Source organism: Bos grunniens, chromosome 5 (assembly GCF_055505025.1).
Source record: "Bos grunniens cultivar Pamir isolate PY7600 chromosome 5, Bosgru_T2T1.0, whole genome shotgun sequence".
Classification (NCBI taxonomy): domain Eukaryota; kingdom Metazoa; phylum Chordata; class Mammalia; order Artiodactyla; family Bovidae; genus Bos; species Bos grunniens.
Window position 1 is genome coordinate 82,231,466 of NC_141169.1, and position 25,932 is coordinate 82,257,397.

The 25,932-nt window shown below is 38.7% G+C and overlaps 1 protein-coding gene across 32 annotated transcripts in view; it reads right to left on the reverse strand.

Moving 5' to 3' along the window:
* CCDC91 (coiled-coil domain containing 91) overlaps positions 1-25,932 on the reverse strand; it is a 397,753-nt gene that overhangs the window by 26,104 nt on the left and 345,717 nt on the right. For 2 of the 32 annotated variants that reach the window (XM_086401585.1, XM_086401568.1), the window contains 2 exons: positions 6,551-6,640; positions 4,501-5,313 (listed from right to left, as the gene is read on the reverse strand). The exons of 24 other annotated variants lie outside the window; for them this stretch is intronic. In XM_086401585.1, the coding sequence (XP_086257711.1) occupies positions 5,302-5,313; positions 6,551-6,640 (102 nt within the window). In that variant the 3' untranslated portion in view covers positions 4,501-5,301. Of the gene's footprint in view, positions 1-3,580; positions 3,643-4,500; positions 5,314-6,550; positions 6,641-25,932 lie in introns of those variants that run through there. 6 more of the 32 variants (XM_086401564.1, XM_086401563.1, XM_086401569.1 and 3 more) reach the window with 6 other exon arrangements.

Here is a 25,932-nt window from a genome sequence, read left to right on the forward strand (position 1 = left end):
TTTACATTGTTCTTCCTCTTTCTTTAAACTTTTATATTCACTCAGTGTTCCCTACCATTTTTACCCTAGCAATATATGTTATGCTCAACAGTGATCACTCCATTTTACTTCTCTGAAAATATGCATTTAAAAATTAAAATTCATTGAGCCTTTTCAGAGTTTAAATTATAATTTCTGAAGTCCTTTCATTGTTAGGTCATCAGAGATAACACTAATTAAGGACTGCTCAATTATAAGTCCATGATAGCATTTGATAGAGATCAGTCACATCTCAATGTAAATCCCTTTTTTCAGTTTTCTTTTGGGCAAACACTTCAAACTTCACTTCCTAACCATCTTCCTGTTGCACATTTTGCTTCAAGCATCCTGTCTTTCTTACATTTTCTCAAATACAACCAAGCAGTCTTCTATATCAGCCCACTGCTCTTGGTGTTTTATCTGGAATGTTCTTCTCCTAGACAGTTGCATGACTTGATCACTGTCTATATTCATGTCTATTCTTCAATGCCAACTCAGTTCATCACTGAGGCCTGCTCTCACTCACTTTTTTTTTTTTTTTGTTCACTCACTTTAAAAGAGCATCCCTACTCTTCATCTGCATCAGTAACTCCTGATCCTTCTTCATGACATTTATTATCCCCAAACATTATCAGTTCAGCCGCTCAAGTCCTGCCCAGCTCTTTGCGACCCTGTGGACTGCAGCATGCCAGACTTTCCTGTCCATCATCAACTGCCGGAGCCTGCTCAAACTCATATCCATCAAGTCAGTGATGCCATCCAACCATCTAATCCTCTGTCATCCCCTTCTCCTTCCTGCCTTCAATCTTTCCCAGCACCAGGGTCTTTTCAAATGAGTCAGTTCTTTGCATCAAGTGGCCAAAGTATTGTAGCTTCAGCTTCAGCATCAGTCCTTCCAGTGAATATTCAGGACTGATTTCCTTTAGTATTGACTGGTTTGATCTACTTGGTGTCCAAGGGACTCTCAAGAGTTGTCTCCAACACCACAGTTCAAAAGCATCAATTCTTCGGCGCTCAGCTTTCTTTATAGTCCAACTCTCACATCCTCACTCTCACATGACTGCTGGAAAAACCATAGCTTTGACTAGATGGACCTTTGTCAGCAAAATAATGTCTCTGCTTTTTAATATGCTGTCTAGGTTGGTCATAGTTTTTCTTCCAAGGAGCAAGTGTCTTTTAATTTCATGGCTGCAATCACCATCTGCAGTGATTTTGGAGCCCTCAAAAATAGTCTCTCACTGTTTCCATTACTTCCCCATCTATTTGCCATGAAGTGATTGGGACCAGATGCCATGATCTTAGTTTTCTGAATGTTGAGTTTTAAGCCCACTCTGCTCTTTCACTTTCATTAAGAGGCTCTTTAGTTCTTCTTTGCTTTCTGCCATAAGGCTGGTATCATCTGTGTATCTGGGGTTATTGATATTTCTCCCAGCAATCTTGATTCCAGCTTGATTCCACCAAAATATACATGTACTTATTGTCAGTCTCACAGCCTATTAAAATGTAAGCTCCCTAGAAAATCCTAAGGAAAATAGGGATTCTGATACATTTACTTTTATATCTACAATGTTTAAAATAGTACCTGGCATATGGGGTGTTGACTAAATGTTTGATGAATTTATTGAATAAAGAACAAAAAGAGAAAAAAATAATTATTTTAGCAGTTACACTTTAGAAAAAAATACTGTCATACATTTTCAAAATTTTCAAGATTTTAATATTTTTACCTTCAAATAGATGTATAAATTATTTAAAATGATTTTAAAAGCTTGCAAATCATTTTAAAAAATAGTACACTAGTGATAGGGGTTCCCTCATAGCTTAGTCGGTAAAGAATCTGCCTGCAAGGCAGGAGACCCAGGTTCGATTCCTGGGTTGGGAAGATTCCCTGGAGAAGGAAATGGCAACCCACTCCAGTATTCTTGCCTGGAGAATCCCATGGGCAGAGGAACCTAAAATCGATGGGGTCACAAGAGTCAGACACAATTTAGTGACTAAACCACCACACTGTGATGGCTATTCTTTAAAATTACATAATCTAATTAATAAAGTACAATATCACATGTGATAAAGGTTTGCATTCTAAATAATGGATAACGGTTTTTATTTGTATGGTGTGTGTGTGTGTGTGTGCGCTCAGTTGCATCTGACTCTTTGTGACCCCATGGACTGCAGCCCGCCATGCTCCTCTGTGTGTAGATATACTCAGGATGAATGGGAGAATAAAAGAATTAGTAACAGTAATTTATAAAACTATTTGAAAATCATATATATTTTGAAATTTATAACAAATCAATAAAATGAGCAAATTGTCAAGTTTCTTCATTTCTGTCACTGAAAATTGTTATTGGAAACTCTCATTTTCTAAACTTTGTTAGATCTATTACTACAGGGAGGGTTCCAACCTAATTTCTTTGACATTGATAATTTTAGGCTTTTAAAACTAGAAGAACTAATGATGTTGAAGTCTCTCTGAAAAAGTAGCATTCTGAAATGCTCCATGAGTCGATATAACACTGTGAGTCCTCAAACATCCTGGAATCTCAAGGAGTGCTTAGCTGGACCTAAAGGAAACTCCTTTCAGTTGTCTCTGGATACACAAGCTCTGCTTGCTTCAGCTGACTTCAAAATACAATCCTCTTGTCACTATCTGTGTGAGGGTCAAATGTAATATTAGCTACATACATCTTTTAAAAATTACTATTTGAAAAAAATAAATAAATAAAAAAAATAAAAATTACTATTTGAATCCAGGCCACACAGTAGAGATACAAAGTATCACTCAAAAAGAATTCTGTCCTTGTCTACAGATACTGCCTTATCCATTTCTGCGTGGAGAAGTGGCCCAGCACCAGTTATTAATATCATCACTATAAAACAAATTATCATAAAACAACCATTGATCATGCTTATAAATTCTGTGAGTTAGGAACTGGAATATGGTGCAGCTGGACAGCTTATTTTATCTTCATGTTTGGGACCTCAGCTGGAAAACTTGAAGGCCAGGAGCTAGCACATCTGAGGACTCAATCACTCTCATATCTGATGGTTGATGCTGGTCCCCCCACATAGGCTACTTTCAATTTTGTCACTGCTAGGTGGCCAGATATCACAAGTTAGTGTTTCAAGAAAGAAAAAGATATAGGTGATAGCCTTATTGCCTTATCTAGCCTTGAAATTACATAGTGTCATATTGTCACGGGCTTCCCAGGTGGCACCGGTGGTAAAGAATCCACCTGCCAAATGCAGGAGATATAAGAGATACGGGTTTGATCCTTGGGTAAGGAAGATCCCCTGGGGGTAGGCATGGCAGCCCACTCCAGTATTCTTGACTGGGAAATCCCATGGACAGAGGAGCATGGCAAGCTACACAGTCCATAGGATCACAAGGAGTCAGACACTACGGAAGCGATTTCGCATGCACAGATGCATATCGACCACATTCTATTTGCTGAGGCATTCGCAAAGTTCAGCCCCAGACTGAGGGGAGTGACAGGAGAATGCTGGCCTGGAAACACTACTGTGGGCTTTTTTGAAGAATATAACCCAACACAGGTCCTACCTGGATGCTATTTATCATGCTCAATTTCTTGAGGGTGTTACTTCTACCTCCAGTTCAGGTGACTGTTGAAGGAAGTAAACATTTACCTAAATTACAAGAGGTAACATAGGTCTCTGAATTGTGTTCAGGAAGAATAACTTTAATCTTTATTGGACTTAAAACACAGGAAAAATCAAGGTCAAGAAATAAATATGGAGGATTAGGCAAATAGTGATGGGATAATATATTCAAGAGACAAATTATTTTCCTCATTGGTTTATTTCCACAAATCACTTGCAACTGAACTTGCCTTTCTTCTTAAAAAATTTTAACAACATCCTCAAAAACATATCATACCATATCTCCTTGAAAACTATGCCCTTGCCTAGACACATGTTTCTGTCCCCACTATCTACTTGCCTTCCTTAGCAAATAGAAAACAAGAAGGGAACCAGGTGCTTGTACTCATCTTACCCTATTAACTTCACAGAAAGCCCATTCTTAGTCCTGTGGGTTTACATTGCTCTGTGAGTTGAGCAGCATGAAAATGCTCCTGAAGCCTCAATGTAAATTGTTTCTAATCCTATAAAAACCCCAAAACACACCCAGATAATGGGCAGGAAACTGAGCTAAACCAACTTCATTGGTCAGCATCTTTCTCTAAACATGATGTGGATCAAATGGGAAACCAAAACTCCAGCCTTCTCCTGCTGGACACTCAAGTCAAACCTGTTTTAGCCAAAGAGGATTCTGAATATACTTTTAAAATGTAAAGAACAAGGGTTGAAATAATGGACATATAAAAAACAGACAACAGTCTACTTAAACTTGTTTTCTCTTTTTAAAACTAAGATATAATCAATATATCATATATTTAAACAAAGCAGGATATAGCAGGAAGCAAAATCTCTCCTAACACAACTCCCAGAGAAGATCATCCATCACTTTTTCCTTTTGTTTATTAAAATATATTTTCTAGTACAATACTCACACAGAGGCATACAGCAAAATATGTTCATATATACAGGATCATATAATCTAGGAGGTTTTACAACCATATCAACAAATCTAGATTTGCTTTAGCAGACACATGATATTCTATTATAATATAATTCATTTAATCAGTCCCCTGTGGATGGACATTTAGGTTGATTCTAACTTTGAAACTACTGAAAAATAGAACTCTACTTGGGTGACTATGTGCCAAGGGATATTTAACAAAACACATTTTCAAAGGTGGTAGGGACTGAGTGTCAAACTTTCTGTAGTAGCTTACAGGGCAGTTGAAAGGGAAAAGCTTGCTTAAAGATGTATACATGTAAGATGATACTCTACTTCACAAATCAGAAAAGTTAACCTGTTAAGATATGTTGGTAGTAATAGGGCTTAGGGCTTAACTCTTGTTAATGAGGCCCTTGGGAAAATATAAACACTCTGCCGAATTCGAATCATGTCTGTGCACCACATTCGTGTCTTCAGCTCAAGCTTCTGGCGCTCCAGCCTGCAATTGAGGCCTTGCATCAGATGCCAAACTAAACATTTGGGAACAAGAATTGTAATGACCTTCTGTTTATATTTGTTTGTTCTAAGTAATTTAAAAACATATAACATGAAGCAAAACACAGAAAAATTAGGATGGGGAAATAACTCTAAGAAATAGGAAATTGGATATCTTTCAAAGCATTTTCTTGGATAGGATATTCATATATTATTCAGAGCACCTAATTAATTGTCAGTGTCGATCAGCATGGCCTCTGAAACAGAGAAAGAGGAGGGGGATATATGAATTCTATTCAGACATTAGTGAAAAATACAAAAAGTTAAAATTACCTGAATGCACGAGATAAGAGCAGAACACAGACTCTTTCCAATTCACTTTCCATATCTCCATGTCTGGTGAAGTTTGCACGACTGACTAATAGCTATTCTAGTGAAGCCACAACAGACTGATTATTGCTATTATTTTTTTAATCATGAACTTTTTTATATAATTAAACCCTTCCTCCTTCTCTATTTTAAGAAGGGAAAATAATTGTCTGCCCCTGAAGGCTTTCATATGAAACGTGCCAAAGCACATTGCTGATGGTGTAAAAAGGACTTTGACATGTTTAGCATGAAATACTTCAGTGTCTGAAGACTATTCTCTTCTTAAAATGTCAGATTATTCTCAAATGGCCTAGATTAGTCTGTGGACTTATTAAAAGAATGTGCTAACTAACATCTCCTCTGTTTGTCTTTACAATGTAAGTTCCTAAGGAAGAAGTTTCCCTTTGGGGGAGTAGCAGTGCCCGGGTGTCTGAGATGCTGGCAGTTTTCTGCTTGACTAACGTTCTGGTTACACAAGTGTGCTTCCTTTGTGAAAATTCACTGAGTGGTAGCCTTAGAATTTACATTAAACTAAAATAAAAGGTTTTATAAAGAGAAGCAGCTGAGTAGATACAGCTTCATCTACTCTAGTTAATTTCTCTTGATATTTAAAAAATATTAATGGGCTATTATTGATAACCAGCACAACCAAATCAAAAGACAGTCTTCCTACTGTGAATCACTTTGTTATGCACTTGCTAAGTACAAATATTTTCTTAACTGAGAGGGTGATGCAATCAATGGCTAACATATGCTTTCCTTACTTTCATCAGCATAATTATCATAATACTGTCTGAAATAAAATATTCAATTTACTCTAAATATTGACAGTAAAGACTAACTAAGCACTTGTAATGTGCCAGGTGTCAGGCTCTGAGCTAAGTGGGTTACATGCCCACTACCATTTAATTATTAAAAAAGTAGGAGCTTTCTTGCTGAGAAACACCATTCTAAGGTGGCACATTCTGAATAGTCAATAAGATTAGCTATTACTTGCACAGAATTTACCTTCCTTTATCGTTTGCAGGTTCTTTCACTTTTTCAAGCATAGCTGAGGATCTATGATATGCCGGGCAAGGTTCTAAACAATGCTGCAGCTTTAAGATTCCTATTTCTCCAACTCACCTCTTTGGGGGAATGATGGAGGACATACTTCTGGGAGAAGTTTTGACAATGATGCTGTGAATATCTTTGAATGTTATAGCATATCTGGGACTCAACAAAGAAAAGCACAAAGTAACAGAGGAAAGTAATTACAAGGAAGCTTTCCATACTTCAGCATGCTTAAATAATCACTTCACTATAGATGAGATTTATCTGCCAACCAATAACCATTCTGTGGTACCTATTCTCCTTAGTATCACTCAATTTGTCATTTATTGTTTGTCAATTACTCCATGTGATAACAACCAATTCAATCAGTTCATAAACTCTATGAGAATGGGGGTAACTGGACCACCAGGGAATTCCCTCTTTATATACCAGGGACTGGCAAATATTTTTTACAGAAGTCTAGACAGTAAATATTTCAGGCTTTTCAGGCCATATGTCTCAGTCGTAATTATTCAACTCTGCTCTTGTATCACACAAATAGCCATAGATAACATGCAAACAAATGGATGCAGCTATGTTCCAATAAAACTTTATTTAAAAATAGGCAGCAAGCTGATCATGTTTGGCAAACCCCTGCTTTATCCCACAGTATCTTTTCGAGTGCTAGACAGCTAGCTGGCCTCAGTAAATACATCTGGCTTGACAGAGCCAAGGGCATTGAAAAAGGGAATGCAGGAAATGGGGAGGGAACTGGGATTAATTCTGAGTTCTCTATATCCACATTCCTTTTGCTGCTATTCTGGATTATACTTCCTCTTTGAAATCAGATTCTAGAGCTTTAGAGAATATTATTTCTACAGATGTAAGGAAATCACATTAGGAAAAGAAAAAAAATCTTGACAAGAAATTCAAATTGATCCGGGAGTATAAATTCGCTCAGTGTAGTATCTTTTCCCTTGCAAGTAGAAAACAGTCATTTGTCGATAGGTAGGAAAATCCAATCGGAGAAGGCAATGGCACCCCACTCCAGTACTCTTGCCTGGAAAATCCCATGGACGGAGGAGCCTGGTAGGCTGCAGTCCATGGGGTCGCTCAGAGTCAGACAGGACTGAGCGACTTCACTTTCACTTTTCACCTTCATGCACTGGAGAAGAAGTGGCAACCCACTCCAGTATTCTTGCTTGGAGAATCCCAGGGACAGGGGAGCCTGGTGGGCTGCTGTCTATGGGGTCTCACAGAGTCGGACACGACTGAAGCGACTTAGCAGTAGCAGTAGCAGTAGGAAAATCCAATAGGGAAAAAAGGCCCTATTCATAAAAGAATGCATCACAGAAACTCAAATATGGGTGGTCCAACCGGGACACAGCGGTTGGCAGTGGGATTTAAAAAACAAGATTGACACAAGATGTTAAGTACTGAAATCCATCTAGTCACAAACACATGTATTTTTAATGACAATCAGAGCTATTTCCATAAAATGAAAGAATGAAGGTAGCTGCACTGAAAACATTATGAAAAATCTTAGAATGCCCTAGAACTAAGAACCTTTTATTATTTTCTCATGGCCTAAAAGCATGTTCATCTGCCAATAACAAGAAATGCTCATGGCTAGGTGGAGACAGAAGACTGATAGCAGCGTAAAGTGACAGCAAGGGACCACAGCACCCCCTTTTTTTTTTCCAACATAAAATTGACATATGAGATGCAGACACATTGAAGGTGCCCTTCATAAAACAAAGCTAGCAAAATAAGTATGGGTTTTTCTTGGACCTTATTAAATAGAACAACTACTTCAGTAAGAGGAACCACCCCTGGCTCAGTCCCTGCTGTGACCATCACTCATTTATTCAGCAAATATTTACTGAATGCCTACAAAATAGGGTATCTACTGGAACATTTGGCTTTTTTTCTTTTAAAGCGCATCATTATTCTTTAGGGGAAATAGGATTAAAACAGTAGGATCATTTCAGTTACTCTTAAGTGCTAAGAGAAAAAAATAAGTCCTGGGTGGGGGTGCAGGGGATAAGGCATGGCAGGTGTGGAGAAGAATGAATGGAGTGATTTTAGCTAAATGGCTAAGGGATGGCCTTTCTGAAGAGGTAACATTTAGGAGAACTTGGGAAGATTTCAAGTGTTACAATGTGATGATCAGATTTACGCTTTGAGAAGAGAGATCGTGGGATGCTGGATGGACAATACAGTGCCGAGAGGAAGGGGGCAGAGGAACAGAAGCAGGCTTGGTCTTACGACACAGTTGTGGAGATGGAGGAGATGCTCTGCAGCATATCTGACCTGCTGAAAGATGCTATCAGCTTGGGTTAGAGAGGATGAGATGGAGAGGAGGTGAAAAGTTGATGAAATCAGCATTATTTTGAAGTCTTGGAAATCTATGTGAATTGGGGAAAGGGGATGATGTCCAGGATTTTGGTTTGAGTGACTGTGTCATTTACTAAGATAAGAAAGGCCTCGGAAGGAGAAAACCTGGTAGAGGACATATGGCAGAAATTGAGAATCCCTTCCCTTTTAGACATATTGAGGTTTTCTTCCCAGCCCATGTTCTAAGGTAGACTTCACAAGACGGGCCGTCTGCATGTTGTGTTCCTCTGGGGTGAAAAATAATTATCTCATCTTTCTTTACATTATCCAAAGAATTATGCACATAATACAGGTTCAATAAACTTATGAAACAAGTCATTATCCAACTAGTTATCAAAGTCTAACTTTGTGAATGGAATTAGAAAATTTGTTAAGAAGCATGACAAGCTTTCACAGAAACCATTTATTTCTGTTTCCTATCTAAACACCAACTTCATCCTCTCAGATTTCAAGATTCAACCCATGGTGGCTATACTCCCTTCTTCTCTGGTATGCCCCCTGCTGGTACACCTGTATTATCAAGGAATAAGACTGCAAGAATGAGGACTGATGCACTGCAAGAGTTTGCAAAACTATACTGGTCCAGAAATAGAAGACTTTTTTTATCAAGACATAAAGATTTTACAACTAAGTGAAAATAATACATTTTCACAAAACATTTTAGACTAGAAGTAGTCTGAAACAAGAGAATACTATATTAATGTCTACTTATAAGAAATACTTTGGCCACCTAATGCAAAGAGGTAACTCACTGGAAAAGACCCTGATGCTGGGAAAGATGGAGGGCAGGAGGAGAAGGGGATGACAGAGGATGAGATGGCTAGATGGCATCACTGACTCAACAGACATGAGTTTGAGCAAACTCTGGGAGACAGTGAAGGACAGGGAAGCCTGGTCTGTGGCAGTTGCAAAGAGTGTGCAATAACTTAGTGACTGAACGATAAAAAGATAACAAATAGAAATTCTGTAACCAGGTGCTTTGAAGCCTTCCTTTTTTTTCTTTCTTGTTCCCATAATTATCACTTTTGAAAAGCAATCCAAATATTTTCACTTGGATAATACGTAGCTACTTATTCTTTTGTATAAGTAAGCTACTTACATTTATATGGATGGCATCACTGACTCGATGGACATGACTCTGAGCAAGCTCTGGGAGTTGGTGATGGACAGAGAAGTCTGGCATGCTGCAGTCCATGGGGTCACAAAGTCAGACACGACTGAGCAGCTGAACTGAACTGAACTGAACTGACAGCCTTTAAATGGGCTTCCCAGGTTACTCAGTGGTAAAGAATCCACCTGACAAGCAGGAGACGTGAGCTCAATCTCTGGGTCGGGAAGAATCCCTGAAGGAAGAAATGGCAACCCACTCCAGTATTCTTGCTGAGAAACTCCCACGGACAGAAAAGCCTGACAGGTTATAGTCCATGGGGTTGCAGATTCGACACAACTTAGTGACTAAACAGAAACAGCAACAGAGCCTATAATTAGCTCTTTAAATGTCATGTATGTTTAAGTAAATGGTGATCATAAAGTTTTATTTTCAAAAAGAACTTAATAAGATAAAATGATACAAAAGAACACATTAAGTCACTCATGTCATCATCCAGAACTAAGCTCCATTAAACTGTGACATGTATTATACTTCTACCTAGAGACTCAGTTCAGTTCAGTCGCTCAGTCATGTCCGACTCTTTTTGACCCAATGAATCGCAGCACGCCAGGCCTCCCTGTCCATCACTAACTCCTGGAGTTCACTCAAACTCACGTCCATCGAGTCGGTGATGGCATCCAGCCATTGCATCCTCTGTCCTCCCCTTCTCCTCCTGCCCCCAATCCCTCCCAGCATCGGGGTTTTTTCCACTCTCTTATTGCTTGAAGACAATAAATAACCCTCCATCTCGTAAGATGACACACACCTCCATCCCTACTCCCCTGCCACCCTTCCACTAAGATTTACACCTCTTGTCTTTAAGACCTGGCTCCCAGACCAAAGCCACTATTTGAGCTACATCATAAACCAGCCTGGGAAGTGCTGTGCCTGCTAAGGAAAGAAAGGGACTGTATTTCAATGGGCCTTTAGGACCTAGCCAACAGGAGGCTGTATGTGGGAGACTGTGCATGAGGGAGTGGTGGATCAAGAAGAGACAGAATATAAGTTTGGATGAGGGAGAGTTTACTGACATGCGAGCATTCTCTCATCATATCCTAGCTAGATTGCATACAATGATGCTAAGACAATGCTATGATGTTTCCTGCAAGCATACAGAAAGCAATGATGGTAGAAATCTTATCACTATTTATACCACCCAGAAGCTGCTGGTCTAATAGAGATGGAATAATCTATAGAAGGCACAGTTGAGACCCTACCTTCAAGATGCTATCCTATAATACACTCACAAGATTGCAGAATACACCCTAGATCAACAACAATTATAAGGAGCTGTGTTCCCAAGAAGCAGAATTCATAGGTCCAGAAAATAAAGAGGTGGCAATAAGAGCATCGCTACTTATCATCGACTAGAAGACTGTATGAGCAAACTATAGACCTTAGAGATACTGATTTTTTAAATTATATCCCGTCAAAGGACACAGTATAAGCCCCACTGAACTTTACTACTGTCACTTGGTCACTGCACACCAACAACTGTAGGCAAGGAAAAGAAGGCAGGGCTAAGTGATCCTGATCAACAAGAAGACATAGGGTTGTTACACAATGGTAAGGCTATGTCTGACATTCAGGTGATGCACAGGACATCTCTTAGAACTCTTTTAATTGTTAAATAGATAAGATCAGCATCCGGTCTCATCACTTCATGGCAAATAGATGGGGAAACAATGAAAACAGTGACAGACTTTATTTTCTTGGGCTCCAAAAGCACTGAAGATGGTGATTGCAGCCATGAAATTAAAAGATGCTTTCTCCCTGGAAGAAAAGCTATGATAAACCTAGACAGCATATTAAAAAGCAGAGACATTACTTTGCCAGCAAAGGTCCCTCTAGTCAAACCTATGGTTTTTCTAGGAGTCATGTATGGATGTGAGAGTTGGACTATAAAGAAAGCTGAGTGATGAAGATGCCCTTGAATGCTCTTAATGCTTCTGAACTGTGGTGTTGGAGAAGACTTTTGAGAGTCCCCTGGACAGCAAGGAGATTAAACCAGTCCATTGTAAAGGAAATCAGTCCTGAATATTCATTGGAAGGACTGATGCTGAAGCTGAAGCTCCAATACTTTGGCCATCTGATGTGAAGAACTGACTCACTGGAAAAGACCCTGATGATGGGAAAGATTGAAGGCATGAGGAGAAGGTGATGACAGAGGATGAGATGGTTGGGTGGCATCATGGGTTTGACTGTTGGTTGATTATGAGGTTGACTGATGGTTGGATGGACATGAGTTTCAGCAGGCTTTGGGAGCTGGTGATGGACAGGGAAGCCTGGCATGCTGCAGTCCATGGGTCGCAGAGTCACACATGACTGACTGAACTGAACTGAAGATCAGCAGCCATGGCCTGAGAAACACAAGGCAACAGAGCTTTAGAGGTCTTATGAGAGTGGATCTGGGTTATCTCATCAGGTAAGCCCCTAGAATAGTAGAGTTCAGCCAAGGTAAAAAAAGGAGGGGAGAGGGAGAAGAGAATTACTTGTAGTCTTGAGACCAGGTAAGGCAGTAGAAATTAACAGCTCAGCCCCTCAACTTTCCTCTTTTCTTTCCCTACAAAAGAAAACCAGAAGACCAAACAGAATCCTAGAGGAGCTGTTACAAGAACACATACAAAGTAAGTAGCAGTAAACGGAACGAACTAGTACACAACCTCAGAACTAATTCTAAAGTTGCTGTGGGGCTCAGCTGAATTCCTCTCCAAGAATTGCTGCCTCAAACAAAGTCACACCCTCCTCCTGAGCTCAGTGAAGAAAAGTGACTTTACGAAGGTCAAAAAGAAAGCTACCAGTAAAAAATGGATCTAGTAATTCATCCCACTTAATGCAATATTTTTCTGGTCCAGATGGCTGTCACTAACTGGAGAACACTGGAAACTTTTTACTCCCCTCAATCTCTTCCCTACAAACCAAGCCTATTTATAAAGTTCGATCTGTAGGCTCAAGACTTTTATTCACTAATAGATTCAAATCTTTCACTATATCAAGAAGCTAAACCTCGAATTTCCATCATAGGAAAAAAGTCACTTGTAAATGTATGCATTGTGCCTTTACATAACATTTATTGCCCAAATTAGATTCTAATAAAGCACGTCTACACTGTACAAGGCTACTGGTGGATTTATTATACTTATGTATACCATTTGTTAAAAAGTCTTTTTTGGTGGTCTTTTACCTCTGAGAGATTTCATTTGAGTATTAATTCTTCCCCATGGGGTACAGTCTGACGGGCTGTAATAAGGAATCTCGCCCTTCCCTAGCCAGAGGGCTGGCATGTAAGCCAAACTAATCCAGTCAGATGCCTCGTCCCTGGAATTCACACACACACACACACACACACACACACACACACAGAATATAGTTAGTTCTGTCCTCATCTAGTAATGGTACACTACCTAGTTTGCTTTTCTTAAGTTGTGACACCACTGTTAATGTTGTTGTCTCTGAATTTCCAAAGATGACTTGTTTCTTCTGCCCATTTCTAAGTCTAAGGTACAGCCTTTCAACAATTCTCCAAGCTTTGGATATCCTTTCAACAAAATCCCTTATTCCTAGCCTGATTCAGTTGTATTGCTTGTAACCAAAGAACTGTGCAGATATGTAGATGCTATATATCACACCAGCACCAAACACTAAACAGATAATTTAATTAATATGTGATTACTAGATACAAATATGATTTAGTGAATTTTCTCTGCCTTCAGAAATGTTTAATCATTGATTTGCCTTTTGGTTTTAGCCTTATTACATATTTATGCACAGTGAAATCTATGTAAGTCTTGAAGACTATTTACCTAAAGAAAATTTTCCTGTGCAGCAAAGGTGCTGTTTAAGCAGTCACCTCTGTTTGCTCTCCGTTGGAGCACTTCTTGGTAGGACTTCAAGAAATACAAGGCAAATGAAAAGAAACTGCATGTCTGATTGATGTCTGATTGCCTGGGTCCATAATTCTATAGGCTCACCTGAGATCTTAAATAAGAATCTTTTCAGATATAGAGCCTTTCATTATTTTTGGCTTTCCTTCTGTGTCTTGGATGTGGTTGCTCTTTGGGTATAGCTCTGGGTCAGACTCTGTTGTGGTAAATCTGAATCTGCAATTACTGGCATTGGGGTTGGAGGCGAGGACTGCAGCAGGAGTGTACAGCATGTTTCTTAAACAAGAAATGAATAATCACTTTGGTTTATGCTTTACAGATGCTTTGATTCATTTCATTTTTCACTGTGGGAAGATAGAATGGCAATTCTCTGAGTTGCTATCATGTTCGCTTCCCAGAATAACTCTTTCAAGGCCATGCTTCCATCAGCTGTGTTGCTGTATGAAGAAGCCAATAAAATGGCACTTCAGTGCAGGGCACAAAAATAAATTCTTTTCCATAATCTGGTATATAAAGTTCAGTGCTCCATTAGCGTTTCCCACATCCCAGATCATCTGATTCAGTACCAACTCTTTAAGCAAAGAAATCTAGAAAAACTAAATACATGCATAAGAAAATCAAAGACTCTTTGATCCTTGCTGAATAATTAAGCCAAATGTCTTCTTTTTTGTTTAAAGATAAAATGAGGAAAGAAGCCCATTAACAAATGTTGCAATGGGTAACACTTCTTATTTTCAGTATCACTGAAGCAGCTTTTACCAGTTATGATGCCTATAATTTAGGTTGTCCTATGGCACAGTGGTAAAGAACTCACCTGCCAAAGCAGGAGATGTGGGTTCGATCCCTGGTCTAGGAAGATCTCCTGGAGTAGGAAATGGCAACCCGCTGTGTATTCTTGCCTGAAAAGTTCCATGGATAGAGGAGCCTGGTGGGCTACACTCCATGGGGTTGCAAAGAATAGGACATGACTGAGCACCTAACACACACACACGGTACTATTACCCATCTGTCATCTTGCAAGTTTCTAAAACAGAAATGGCAACTCCAAAATGATCTCTGCAGATTAACTTATAGCTACAGAGGAGCTGTTTTTCTGGCAAACTTCATTTGTCAGTTGCTGGCCAGACAGTAATTTCTATTGACCTATAAATGATGAATGAAAGCTATGCATAGGAATTTTTTAAGTGACATAAGCATTTCATCACATACAGTTTAATCACTGCATCAAAACTTTCCTGTGGGGAAAAACCTTATAGAAGGCATGGAAATATTTCATGATTATATAATTTATCTCTTTTCCTAGAAAATATTTTATCCCCTTGTAGTAAGGAAGCAATTGATTCAGGGTGGTTTTTTGATTATTCTTTCTTCTCAGTTGTATACCTTTCCTTCCTCAACCTACTAGCTGGCAATTCCAAGTTCTGAGAGAAGTATAAGGACCATAGTCGTAAGAGATTTCATCATATTATGGTTTATACTGAATGTATATATGTAATAGAACTCATCAATCAATAATCTTTTCAATTCCTAAAGTGACATTTTCAACACCAATTCTTTTCATAACAACCTTACTCATAATAAGAATTCAGGTGTCATCAATTATTTCAGCAGCTACTTTTAAATCACAATCAAATTTTGCAATTTATACCCTAGTTCAAATCATGCTACGAGATTTAGAATACATGAATTTCAGCCATGAAAGCAGAGGAAATGTTCTTCAGTGTATGGCTGCACCTATTCATTCTTTCCCTCCTCCCAAGGGGATCAGAAAAAGAGGGATTTCAGTGACTTCCACTTTTCTCTACATGAAACTCTACTAGTTCCTTCTCACCAGAGATGTACTGAATGCTAACTACTTTTATTAAACTACATGATTTTAAGCCTCTCTTCTTAAAGAGATGGACATTTTTCAGTTTGAATACAATTAAGCTATACTCTGCTCTGTTAAGTCACTTCAGTAGTGTCCGATTCTGTGCGACCCCATTAGATGGCAGCCCACCAGGCTCCCCTGTCCCTGGGATTCTCCAGGCAAGAACACTGGAGTGGGTTGCCATTTCCTTCTCCAATGCATGAAAGTGAAAAGTGAAAGTGAAGTCGCTCAGTTGTGTCCAACTCTGTGCGACCCCGTAGATGGCAGCCCACCAGGCTCCTCCGTCCATGGATTTTCCAGGCAAGAGTACTGGAGTGTGGTGCCATTGCCTTCTCCAAAGCTATACTCACTGCCTTATACACTTTGCAACTTTTGAGAATTTTCCTTGTCCTTAGTTTAAATCAGAGATTACTGGATTGTAGCTCAGAAAACAAGCAATATGATTTCTTTGAAATAATGTTGGATGTGTTAGTCCTTTACAGGAAGTGGCCCTTTGTCACAAAGCTTCTGACAAACGATGTCCAGTTCAGGTGACAAATTGTCATCTGAGTAGAGCATTTCTGTGGTGTAAACTTGTTGGAAAAACATGAAAAATTACTGAAATAGCTTACCCTTCATGATAGTTTAAGGTCTTTAATGGGGAAAGCTCGAAGAAGTCTACAACTGACTGATGGACTATTGAATACTTTTAAATATAGGGACCTATGGAATTCTGCCTTCATTTAAGAAAAATGGACAGAAGAATGCCAAGTTTTTTCTGATAATTCATAAATGATAACAAAGAACATAATTTTAAAAATTTTCCTAAAATAGTTAAGGCAATTTGTATATTTAGATATAGTGAGTCAATATAGACTTCATTCTAGTGGCATTCAGTCTCTTCACTGTACTCTCATATTAGTAATTTAACTGTGACTTGATGCTTTTTTCCCTTCACTTTTTTACTTACTCCAACCTCAAACATTCTTTTTCATCCTTCAGACTGTGTGCAACAGACATCTGAAAAACGGTGGCTTAAACAAGAATTTATTATTTAATGCACCAAGGCCTGGGGGTATACAGGGCAGACCTGGTAAAGAGTCCAGAAACCAGACTATTTTTCTCCACAGCTATCTTCAGTTCAGTTCAGTCACTCAATCATGTCCGACTCTCTGCAACCCCATGGACTGCAGTACACCAGGTTTCCCTGTCTATCACCAATTCCCGGAGCTTGCTCAAACTCATATCCATTGAGTCGGTGGTGCCATCCAACCATCTCATCCTCTGTCGTCCCCTTCTCCTCTTGCCTTCACTCTTTCTCAGCATCAGGGTTTTTTCCCAATGAGTCAGTTCTTCGTATCAGGTGGCCAAAGTATTGCAGCTTCAGCTTCAGCATCAGTCCTTCCAATGAATACTCAGGACTGATTTCCTTTAGGATGGACTGGCTGGATCTCCTTGCAGTCCAAGGGACTCTCAAGGGTCTTCTCCAACACCACAGTTCAAAAGCATCAATTCTTCAGTGCTCAGCTTTCTTTCTAGTCCAACTCTCATATCCATACGTGACTATTGGAAAAATCATAGCTTTGACTATAGGGACCTTTTTTGTAAAGTAATATCTCTGCTTTTTATTATGCTGTCTATCTTCAGCATATATATTTTTTCCTTTTGTTATAAGATGGCTATTGCACCTTCAGGTATTAGCCTATGCTCTACGTGGAAAAAAAAAAAAAAAAAAAGAGGAAGGACATGCAAAACACACACTTGCCAAAGAGGTCTGTCCCTTTTTACCAGGAAAACAATAGCTCTCTTAAAACTCTCACACAATAGACTCCCTTTGGCACCACAGAGCCTAGAATTAGGTTAAATGGCCATTCAAGGCTTGTAGAGGAATTTGAGGAGTTGTGTGTTTGTCACAAATTATTAAAGTGCTACCTTAAATAACCTTGGCATTCTATTAGTAGGCAGAAGGGGAGATATTATATTATATGGGGAATTGGTACTGTTGGTCACAGTTCTTCAAGGTTAAACGAAGAACTACAGTCTCTCATAGTCTTTTCTGTTACATTTCAGTCTTTCCTGATGGTCCTTTATCTGAAGGCTCAGAGCAATGACAGGCAGAGGAAAGTATTACAACAATCCTGTACTGCCTCATATAATGCATTAATTTTTAAATATATCTTTTGACTGATCACCTCATAAGCCCTTGAAAATAAGGACAAATTTTATATTACTTGTGCATCATATAAATATGGTATTTAATTTATTGATGAATTTACTCATTAGTTCTACCTCAATCCTGTTTTCTAGAAAAGGAAATTATAGTCCATCATTGTTGCTAGAAGTTATTTCATTTGCAATAGAATGGATGGACTTGGAAAACATTATGCTAAGTGAAATAAGTCAGACAAAGAAAGACATTTGTACAGAAACAGAAAAGACCCCAAATAGTCAAAGCAACCTTGAAAAAGAAAAGAAGAGCTGGAGTAATCAGGCTCCCTGACATAAGACTATATGATAAAGCTACAATAATCAACACAGTATCCTGGCACAAAAACAGAAATATAGATCAATGGAACAGAATAGAAGGCCCAGAGATAAAACCATACACCTAAGGTCACCGAATCTATGACAAAGATGGCAAGAATATACAATGGAGAAAAGACAGTCTCTTCAATAAGTGGTGCTGGGAAAACCACATGGCTACGTGTAATGGAATGAAATTACAACACTTCCTAACAACATATACAAAAATAAATTAAAAATGGATTAAGTATTAATTGTAAGGCTGGACACAATAAAACTCTTAGAGGAAAACATAGGCAGAACACTCTGATATAAACAACTCTTTGATAGCAACATGATCTTTTTTTTGACCCACCTCCTAGAGTAATGACAATAAAAACAAAAGTAAACAAGTGGGATCTATTTAAATTTAAAAGTTCTTGCACAACAAAACTATAAACAAAAAGACATCCCTTAGTATAGGAGAAAATATTTGTAAAAAATGAGCAACCACAAGGGTTTAATCTTCAAAATATACAAACAGCTCATATAGCTTAATATATAATAATAATAATAATAAAAATAACCCAATCAAAAAACGGGCAGAAGTTCTAAATATACATTTCTGCAAAGAAGACTACAGATGGCTAAAAAGCACATGAAAAGATGCTCAACATTACTAATTATTAGAGAAATGCAAATTGCAACTACATACAATGAGGTATCATCTCACACTGTTCAAAAACTACAAACAATAAATGCTGGAGAGGGTGGGAGAAAAGAGAAGTCTCCTACACCTTTTGGTGGGAATGTAAAACTAGTACAGGCCTCTATGGAGAACAGTTCTTTAAAACACAACCTAAGAGGTTCCTTAAAGAACTAAAATTAGTCAGAAAGAGAAAGATAAATATTGTATTCTAGCACATAAATATGGAAATCTAGAAAAATGGTACTGAAGAATGTATTTACAGGGCAGCAATGGAGAAAAAGGCATAGAGAGTAGACTTATGGACATGGGGAGAGGGGGGGAGAGGGTGAGATGTATGGAAAGAGTAACATGGAAACTTACATTGCCATACATAAAATAGATAGCCAATGGGAATTTGCTTTATGGCTCAGGAAACTCAAAACAGAGGGGTGGTATGGGGTGGGAGATGGGAGGGAAGTTCAAAAGGGAGGGCATATATGTATATCTATGGCTGATTGATGTTGAAGTTTGACAGAAAACAACAAAATTCTGTAAAGCAATTATTCTTCAATTAAAATTTTTTTTAAAAAGATTAAAAAAAAAACAAATTAAAATAGAACTACCATATGACTTAGAAGTCCAACTTCTGGGCACATACCTGGAGAAAACTATAATTCAAAAAGATAATGCACCCCAGTGTTCACTGCAGTACTATTTACAATAGCCAGGACATGGAAGAAATCTAAATGTCCATCAACAGAGGAATGGATAAAGAAAATGTGGTATACATATACAATGGAATTTACCCAGCCAAAAAAACAAAAAAAGAACAAAATAATGCCATTTGTAGCAACATGGATGGACCTAGAGATTGTCATACTCAATGAAGTCAGTCAGACACAGAAAGACATATATATTATTGCTTATACATGGAACCTAAAACATGGGTGCTAAGTTGCTTCAGTTGTATCCGATTCTTTGCAACCCTATGGGCTGTAGCCCACCAGGCTTCTCTGTCCATAGATTCTCCAGGCAAGAATACTGGAGTGGGTTGCCATATCCTTCTCCAGGGCATTTTCCTGACCTAGGGATCAAACCCACGTTTTTCACATCTCTTGCATAGACAAGTGGGTTCTTTACCACAAGCGCCACCTGAGAACGGTACAATGAACTTATTTATAAAATAGAAGTAAAGTCATGGATGTACAAAACCAAGTCATGGTTACCAGAGGATAAGAGGCAGAGGGATTAATTGGGAGACTGGGATTGACATATGTACACTACTGTATATAAAATAGATTAACTAATTCAAACTCGCTTTATAGCACAAGGAACTCTACTCAATACTCCATATTGGTGGGCTACAGTCCCTAGGTTACAAAGAGTCGGACACAACTGAGTGACTGACACACACATACATACACACATAAAAGGAATATAACTTAGAATTCTGAATCACCATGCTGGATACCTGAAACATAATTTTGTCCATCAACTATACTTCAATAAAAAAAAATTTCATTCTGGGCTACTCCACAAGCAATCTATTTTCTGAAATGCTATAAGTCTTATTGATTCTCTACTCTTCCTTAAGCTCCTAGCTTTCCTATCAACATTACAGCAATAAAACAAACAGATGTAACAAATATTCTTCTTTTTTACACTCTTAGGGAGTTCTTAGGGAGCAAAGTATATTTTAAAATAACTTTAAATATAGCACTAAAATAATGGTGGCACAAAGGAATTGTGACATCTGTGTTACATCTATTTCCATCTTGTTTCTCCCTGTCAAATATTCTCTTCCAATTTGAAATGAGGGAACAAACTGAACAGCACTTTCTCAACAAAAGCATGAAAGTGGTTTTCTCACTACACTACCTAGTTAAAAAAGTTTTATGGGAATCTTGTCCTAGACATGAGTGTGGAGAAAACCACAGATATAAAATAGAAACATTTTACCCCTAAGAAATGTTTTTTATTAATTATGAACATATATTGTATTTTTTACTAACATATTATGCACAATATGAAATACACAATTTTTTAAAAAGTGAGACTAATGCAATTGAAAAATGTTTCACTATACTTGAAAATCTTGGTTTAGTACACTGCAATACAGCAATTTGGCTCTAGATATCATATAGTTTTGCACTTGGTTTTAATCGCTGTCATAGCTAGAAAAGATGCCTCAAAATGATATGTGGGTCAAATCTGAAACAAGGCATAGTTAACTGTACTTACTAAATCAAGATTCTCAGTTTTCAATTTCACCCATGGGTTCAATTTAGTAACATTTTGAGAACACTGAATGGAGCATTAGATGACACCAAAAACCTGTGAAAAAGTTGTAATATTTCTCTGTTCTGTTTGGTGTTTTTAAGAGGTAAGAAAAGAAAGAGGGGGCCAGGTCACAAGGGTCATATATGACGCTGCAATGACTGACTTTTAGAGTGAGATGGAGAATTTTACCTTGGAGAAGAAAATGAAGCAGGGCAAAGGCCAACAGAGTTTTGACAAGAGAACACACTGGTTACAGCAAACACCCTCTTCCAACAACACAAGAAACAACTACACATGAACATCACCAGACGGTCAATACTGAAATCAGACTGATTATATTCTTTGCAGCCAAAGATGCAGAGGCTCTATACAGTCAGCAAAAACAAGGCTGGGAGCTGACTGTGGCTCAGATCATGAACTCCTTATTGCCGAATTCAGACTTAAAGTGAAGAAAGTAGGGAAAACCACTAGACCACTCAGGTATGATCTAAATCAAATCCCTTTTGATTATACAGTGGAAGTGACAAAAAGATTCAAGGGATTAGATTTGATAGACAGAGTGCTTGAAGAACTATGGACGGAGGTTTGTGACACTGTACATGAGGCTGTGATCAGGACAATCCCCAAGAAAAAGAAACTCAAAAAGGCAAAATGGTTGTCCAAGGAGGCTTTACTAATAGCTGAAAAAAAAAGAGAAGCTAAAGGCAAAGGAGACAAGGAAAGATATATCCATTTGAATGCAGAGTTCCAAAGAATAGCAAGGAGGGATAAGAAAGCCTTCCTCAGTGATCAATGCAAACAAATAGAGGAAAAGAATAAACAGGAAAGACTAGAGATCTCTTCAAGAAAATTAGAGATACTAAGGGAACATTTCAACCCACTCCAGTGTTCTTGCCTGCAGAATCCCAGGGATGGGGAAGCCTGGTGGGCTGCCGTCTCTGGGGTCGCACGGAGTAGGACACGACTGAAGCGACTTAGCAGCAGCAGCAGCAGCGAGGGAACATTTCATGCAAAGATGGGCACAATAAAGGACAGAAATGGTATGGATCTAATAGAAGCAGAAGATATTAAGAAGAGGTGGCAAGAATACACAGAAGAACTGTACAAAAAAGATCTTCATGACCCAGATAACCATGATGGTGTGATCACCAACCTAGACCCAGACATCCTGGAATGTCAAGTCAAGTGGGCTTTAGGAAGCATCTCTACAAACAAAACTAGTGAAGCTGATAGAATTCCAGCTGAGTTATTTCAAGTCCTAGAAGATGATGCTATTAAAGTGATGAACTCAATAAGTCAACAAATTTGGAAAACTCAGCTATGGCCACAGGACTGGAAAAGGTCAGTTTTCACTCCAATCTCCAAGAATGGCAATGTCAAAGAATGCTCAAACTACCGTACAATTGCATTCATCTCACACGCTAGCAAAGTAATGCTCAAAATTCTCCAAGCCAGGCTTCTATAGTACGTGAACCGTGAACTTCCAGGTATTTTAGATGGATTTAGAAAATGTAGAAGAACCAGAGATTAAACCGCCAACATCCACTGGATCATAGAAAAAGCAAGAGAGTTCGAGAAAAACATCTACTTCTACTTCATTGACTATGCCAAAACCTTCGACTATATGTATCATAACAAACTACGGAGAATTCTTCAAGAGCTGGGAATACCAGACCACCTGACCTGCCTCCTGAGAAATCTGCATGCAGGTCAAGAAGCAACAGTTAGAACTGGACATGGAACAGACTGGTTCCAATTGGGAAAACAGTACGCCAAGGCTGTATATTGTCACCCTGCTTATTTAACTTATATGCAGAGTATGCTATGCGAAATGCCAGGCTGGAAAAAGCACAAGCTGGAATCAAGATTGCCAGGAGAAATATCAATAACCTCAGATACACAGATGACACCACCCTTATGGCAGAAAGCAGAAAGGAAATAAAAAACCTCTGATGAAAATGAAAGAACAGAGAGTGAAAAAGTGGCATAAAACTCAACATTCAGAAAATTAAGATAATGGCATCTGGTCCCATCACCTCAGGGCATATAAATGGGGAAACAATGGAAACAGTGACAGACATTATTTTTTGGGCTCCAAATTCACTGCAGATGGTGACTGCAGCCATGAAATTAAAAGACGCTTGTTCCTTGGAAGAACAGCTATGACAAATCTAGACAGCATATTAAAAAGCAGAGATATTACTTTGCCAGCAATGGTCCATCGAGTCAAAGCTATGGTTTTTCCAGTAGTCATGTAGGGATGAGAGTTGTACTGTAAAGAAAACTAAGTGCAGAAGAACTGATGCTTTTGAACTGTGGTGCTGGAGAAAACTCATGAGTCCCTTGGACTGCAAGGTTATCAAACCAGTCAATCCTAAAGGAAATCAGTTCTGAATATTCATTGGAAGGACTGATGCTGAAGCTGAAACTCCAATATTTTGGCCACCTGATGTGAAGAACTGACTCATTGGAAAAGACCCTAATGCCAAGAAAGTTCGAAGGCAGGAGAAAGGGACAATAGAGAATGAGATGGCATCACTGGATGCTTTGATGGCATCGCTGACTAGATAGAGATGAGTTTGAGCAAGCTCTGGGAGTTGGTGATGGTCAGGGAAGCCTGGTGTAATGCAGTCCATTGGGTCGCAAAGAGTCGGACATGACTGAGCAACTGATCTGAACTGAATTGAAGCTGTTTCAAGGTTTTGTGCAGAGAAGTGACTAATATGACTTAAGTTTCAAAAAATGACTCTGCCTACTGTGTTAAGAGCAGACTTTGGAGGGCAACAGTAGAAGTAAAGATACCAATTATGAGGCTTTTGTAGAATTCCAGGCAGAAGACTTAGTGGCTTAGACAGTGGTGACCATAGTTGTGATGGTCAGAATCTGGATACACTCCCAGGATTGTCTTCCCTACGTGTTGGACATATGGAGAGACAAGTAATTCTTGAAGTTTAAGCTTAGACAATCAACCTAGGAAGGCTTCTCTGATCCATGAGGATTTCCTTAACTCCCTATCTCATGGGCTTCTACAGCTCCACCTGTTTCATTTCCCTTACAGCACTGTCACATGTGTGGCAATTTATCTTGTTTGTGGTATAAAGGTAAAATTTTCTTGGTATACAATTGTATAAAACCTTCTCATTTTTCAACAGTGCTACATCACTAATTCTATATAAATAGTTAATGATCACTTAGACTTTACTATGAACTACTGTAATTAGATAATAGCATATTCTTTAGCAAATGGTGGTAGCTCTTGAATGATTATATCAAGGGCATTTAATACTATTTCAAATCTAAGTGCATGAAAATGTTTAAAGACCTAAAGTATAAATGAGAATTGCCATGACTGATTTCATTTGAATGTGAGATTGGCTACACCATATATACTATAAGACATTAATAGGTTGACTGTAAAAATAAAACAACTAAAGCTTCAGAGATGGGGGTTGGAAACATTCCTGTGATAACTGTTGAATTATGCAGTTCAGACTTCTATAAATAGATCTAGTCTGATATTCTCTTGTTAAGTTTTTGCTTGGTTTGGTACCGTATGTACATACACTGAGACAAAGCTCTTGAAACAGAACTTTAAAAGCCCAAAGTAAATGAGCTTGCTTGCTAAGTCGCTTCAGTCGTGTCCGACTCTGTGCGACCCCATAGACGGCAGCCCACCAGGCTTCCCCGTCCTTGGGATTCTCCAGGAAAGAACACTGGAGTGGGTTGCCATTTCCTTCTCCAATGCATGAAAGTGAAAAGTGAAAGTGAAGTCGCTCAGTCGTGTCCGACTCTAGCGACCCTGTGGACTGCAGCCTACCAGGCTCCTCCGTCCATGGGATTTCCATTGCCTTCTCCGAAAGTAAATGAGCAGCATGACTCAAAACTTGGTATCAGTATCAACTAATTTCGCCCTTCAACACATGCTGTGTGCTTGCCATATATGAGCCTAACAAGAAGGGGCAAATTCTTTACCGTTAAAACTTATTTTCAGTAGGGCCCTGAAGCAAAGATGATAAAGTATCTACAGTGAACAGAATTCTCATGAGATATTGAGTATAACATACTCCATGTAAAAAATACCTTTGTATTATCTTTAATGCTGTTCCTGTTTGGAAGGAAATTAAATATATACTTAGCTAATGGGGTCCATCCCTCAAGAAGTCTATCAAGGTGGTTTTACCCTGGTGAGACTACTGCATTCAAGGATTGGTTTTCAGCTGCTTTGAGGTATATACTCTGGACTTACAAATATACTAAGCACAGATCCTTTTCTCAGCAGAAGAACTGGAGTATCTTAAATTCACAAGGCTAACTACAAAAACATCTCCAAGATTGTCTTATATGCATGAAATCTGAGCAAATGAAGTTGGATTACATATATGTTTAATGGCATTCATGAAACAAAATTTTTTAATTATTTTAATTAGAGGCTAATTACAGAGAAGGCAATGGCAACCCACTCCAGTACTCTTGCCTGGAAAATCCCATGGACGGAGGAGCCCGGTAGGCTGCAGTCCATGGGGTCGCTAAAAGTCGGACATGACTGAGTGACTTCACTTTCACTTTTCACTTTCATGCATTGGAGAAAGAAATGGCAATCCCCACTCCAGTATTCTTGCTTGGAGAATCCCAGGGACAGAGGAGCCTGGTGGGCTGCCGTCTATGGGGTCGCACAGAGTCGGACATGACTGAAGCGACTTAGCAGTAGCAGCAGCAGAAGCTAAC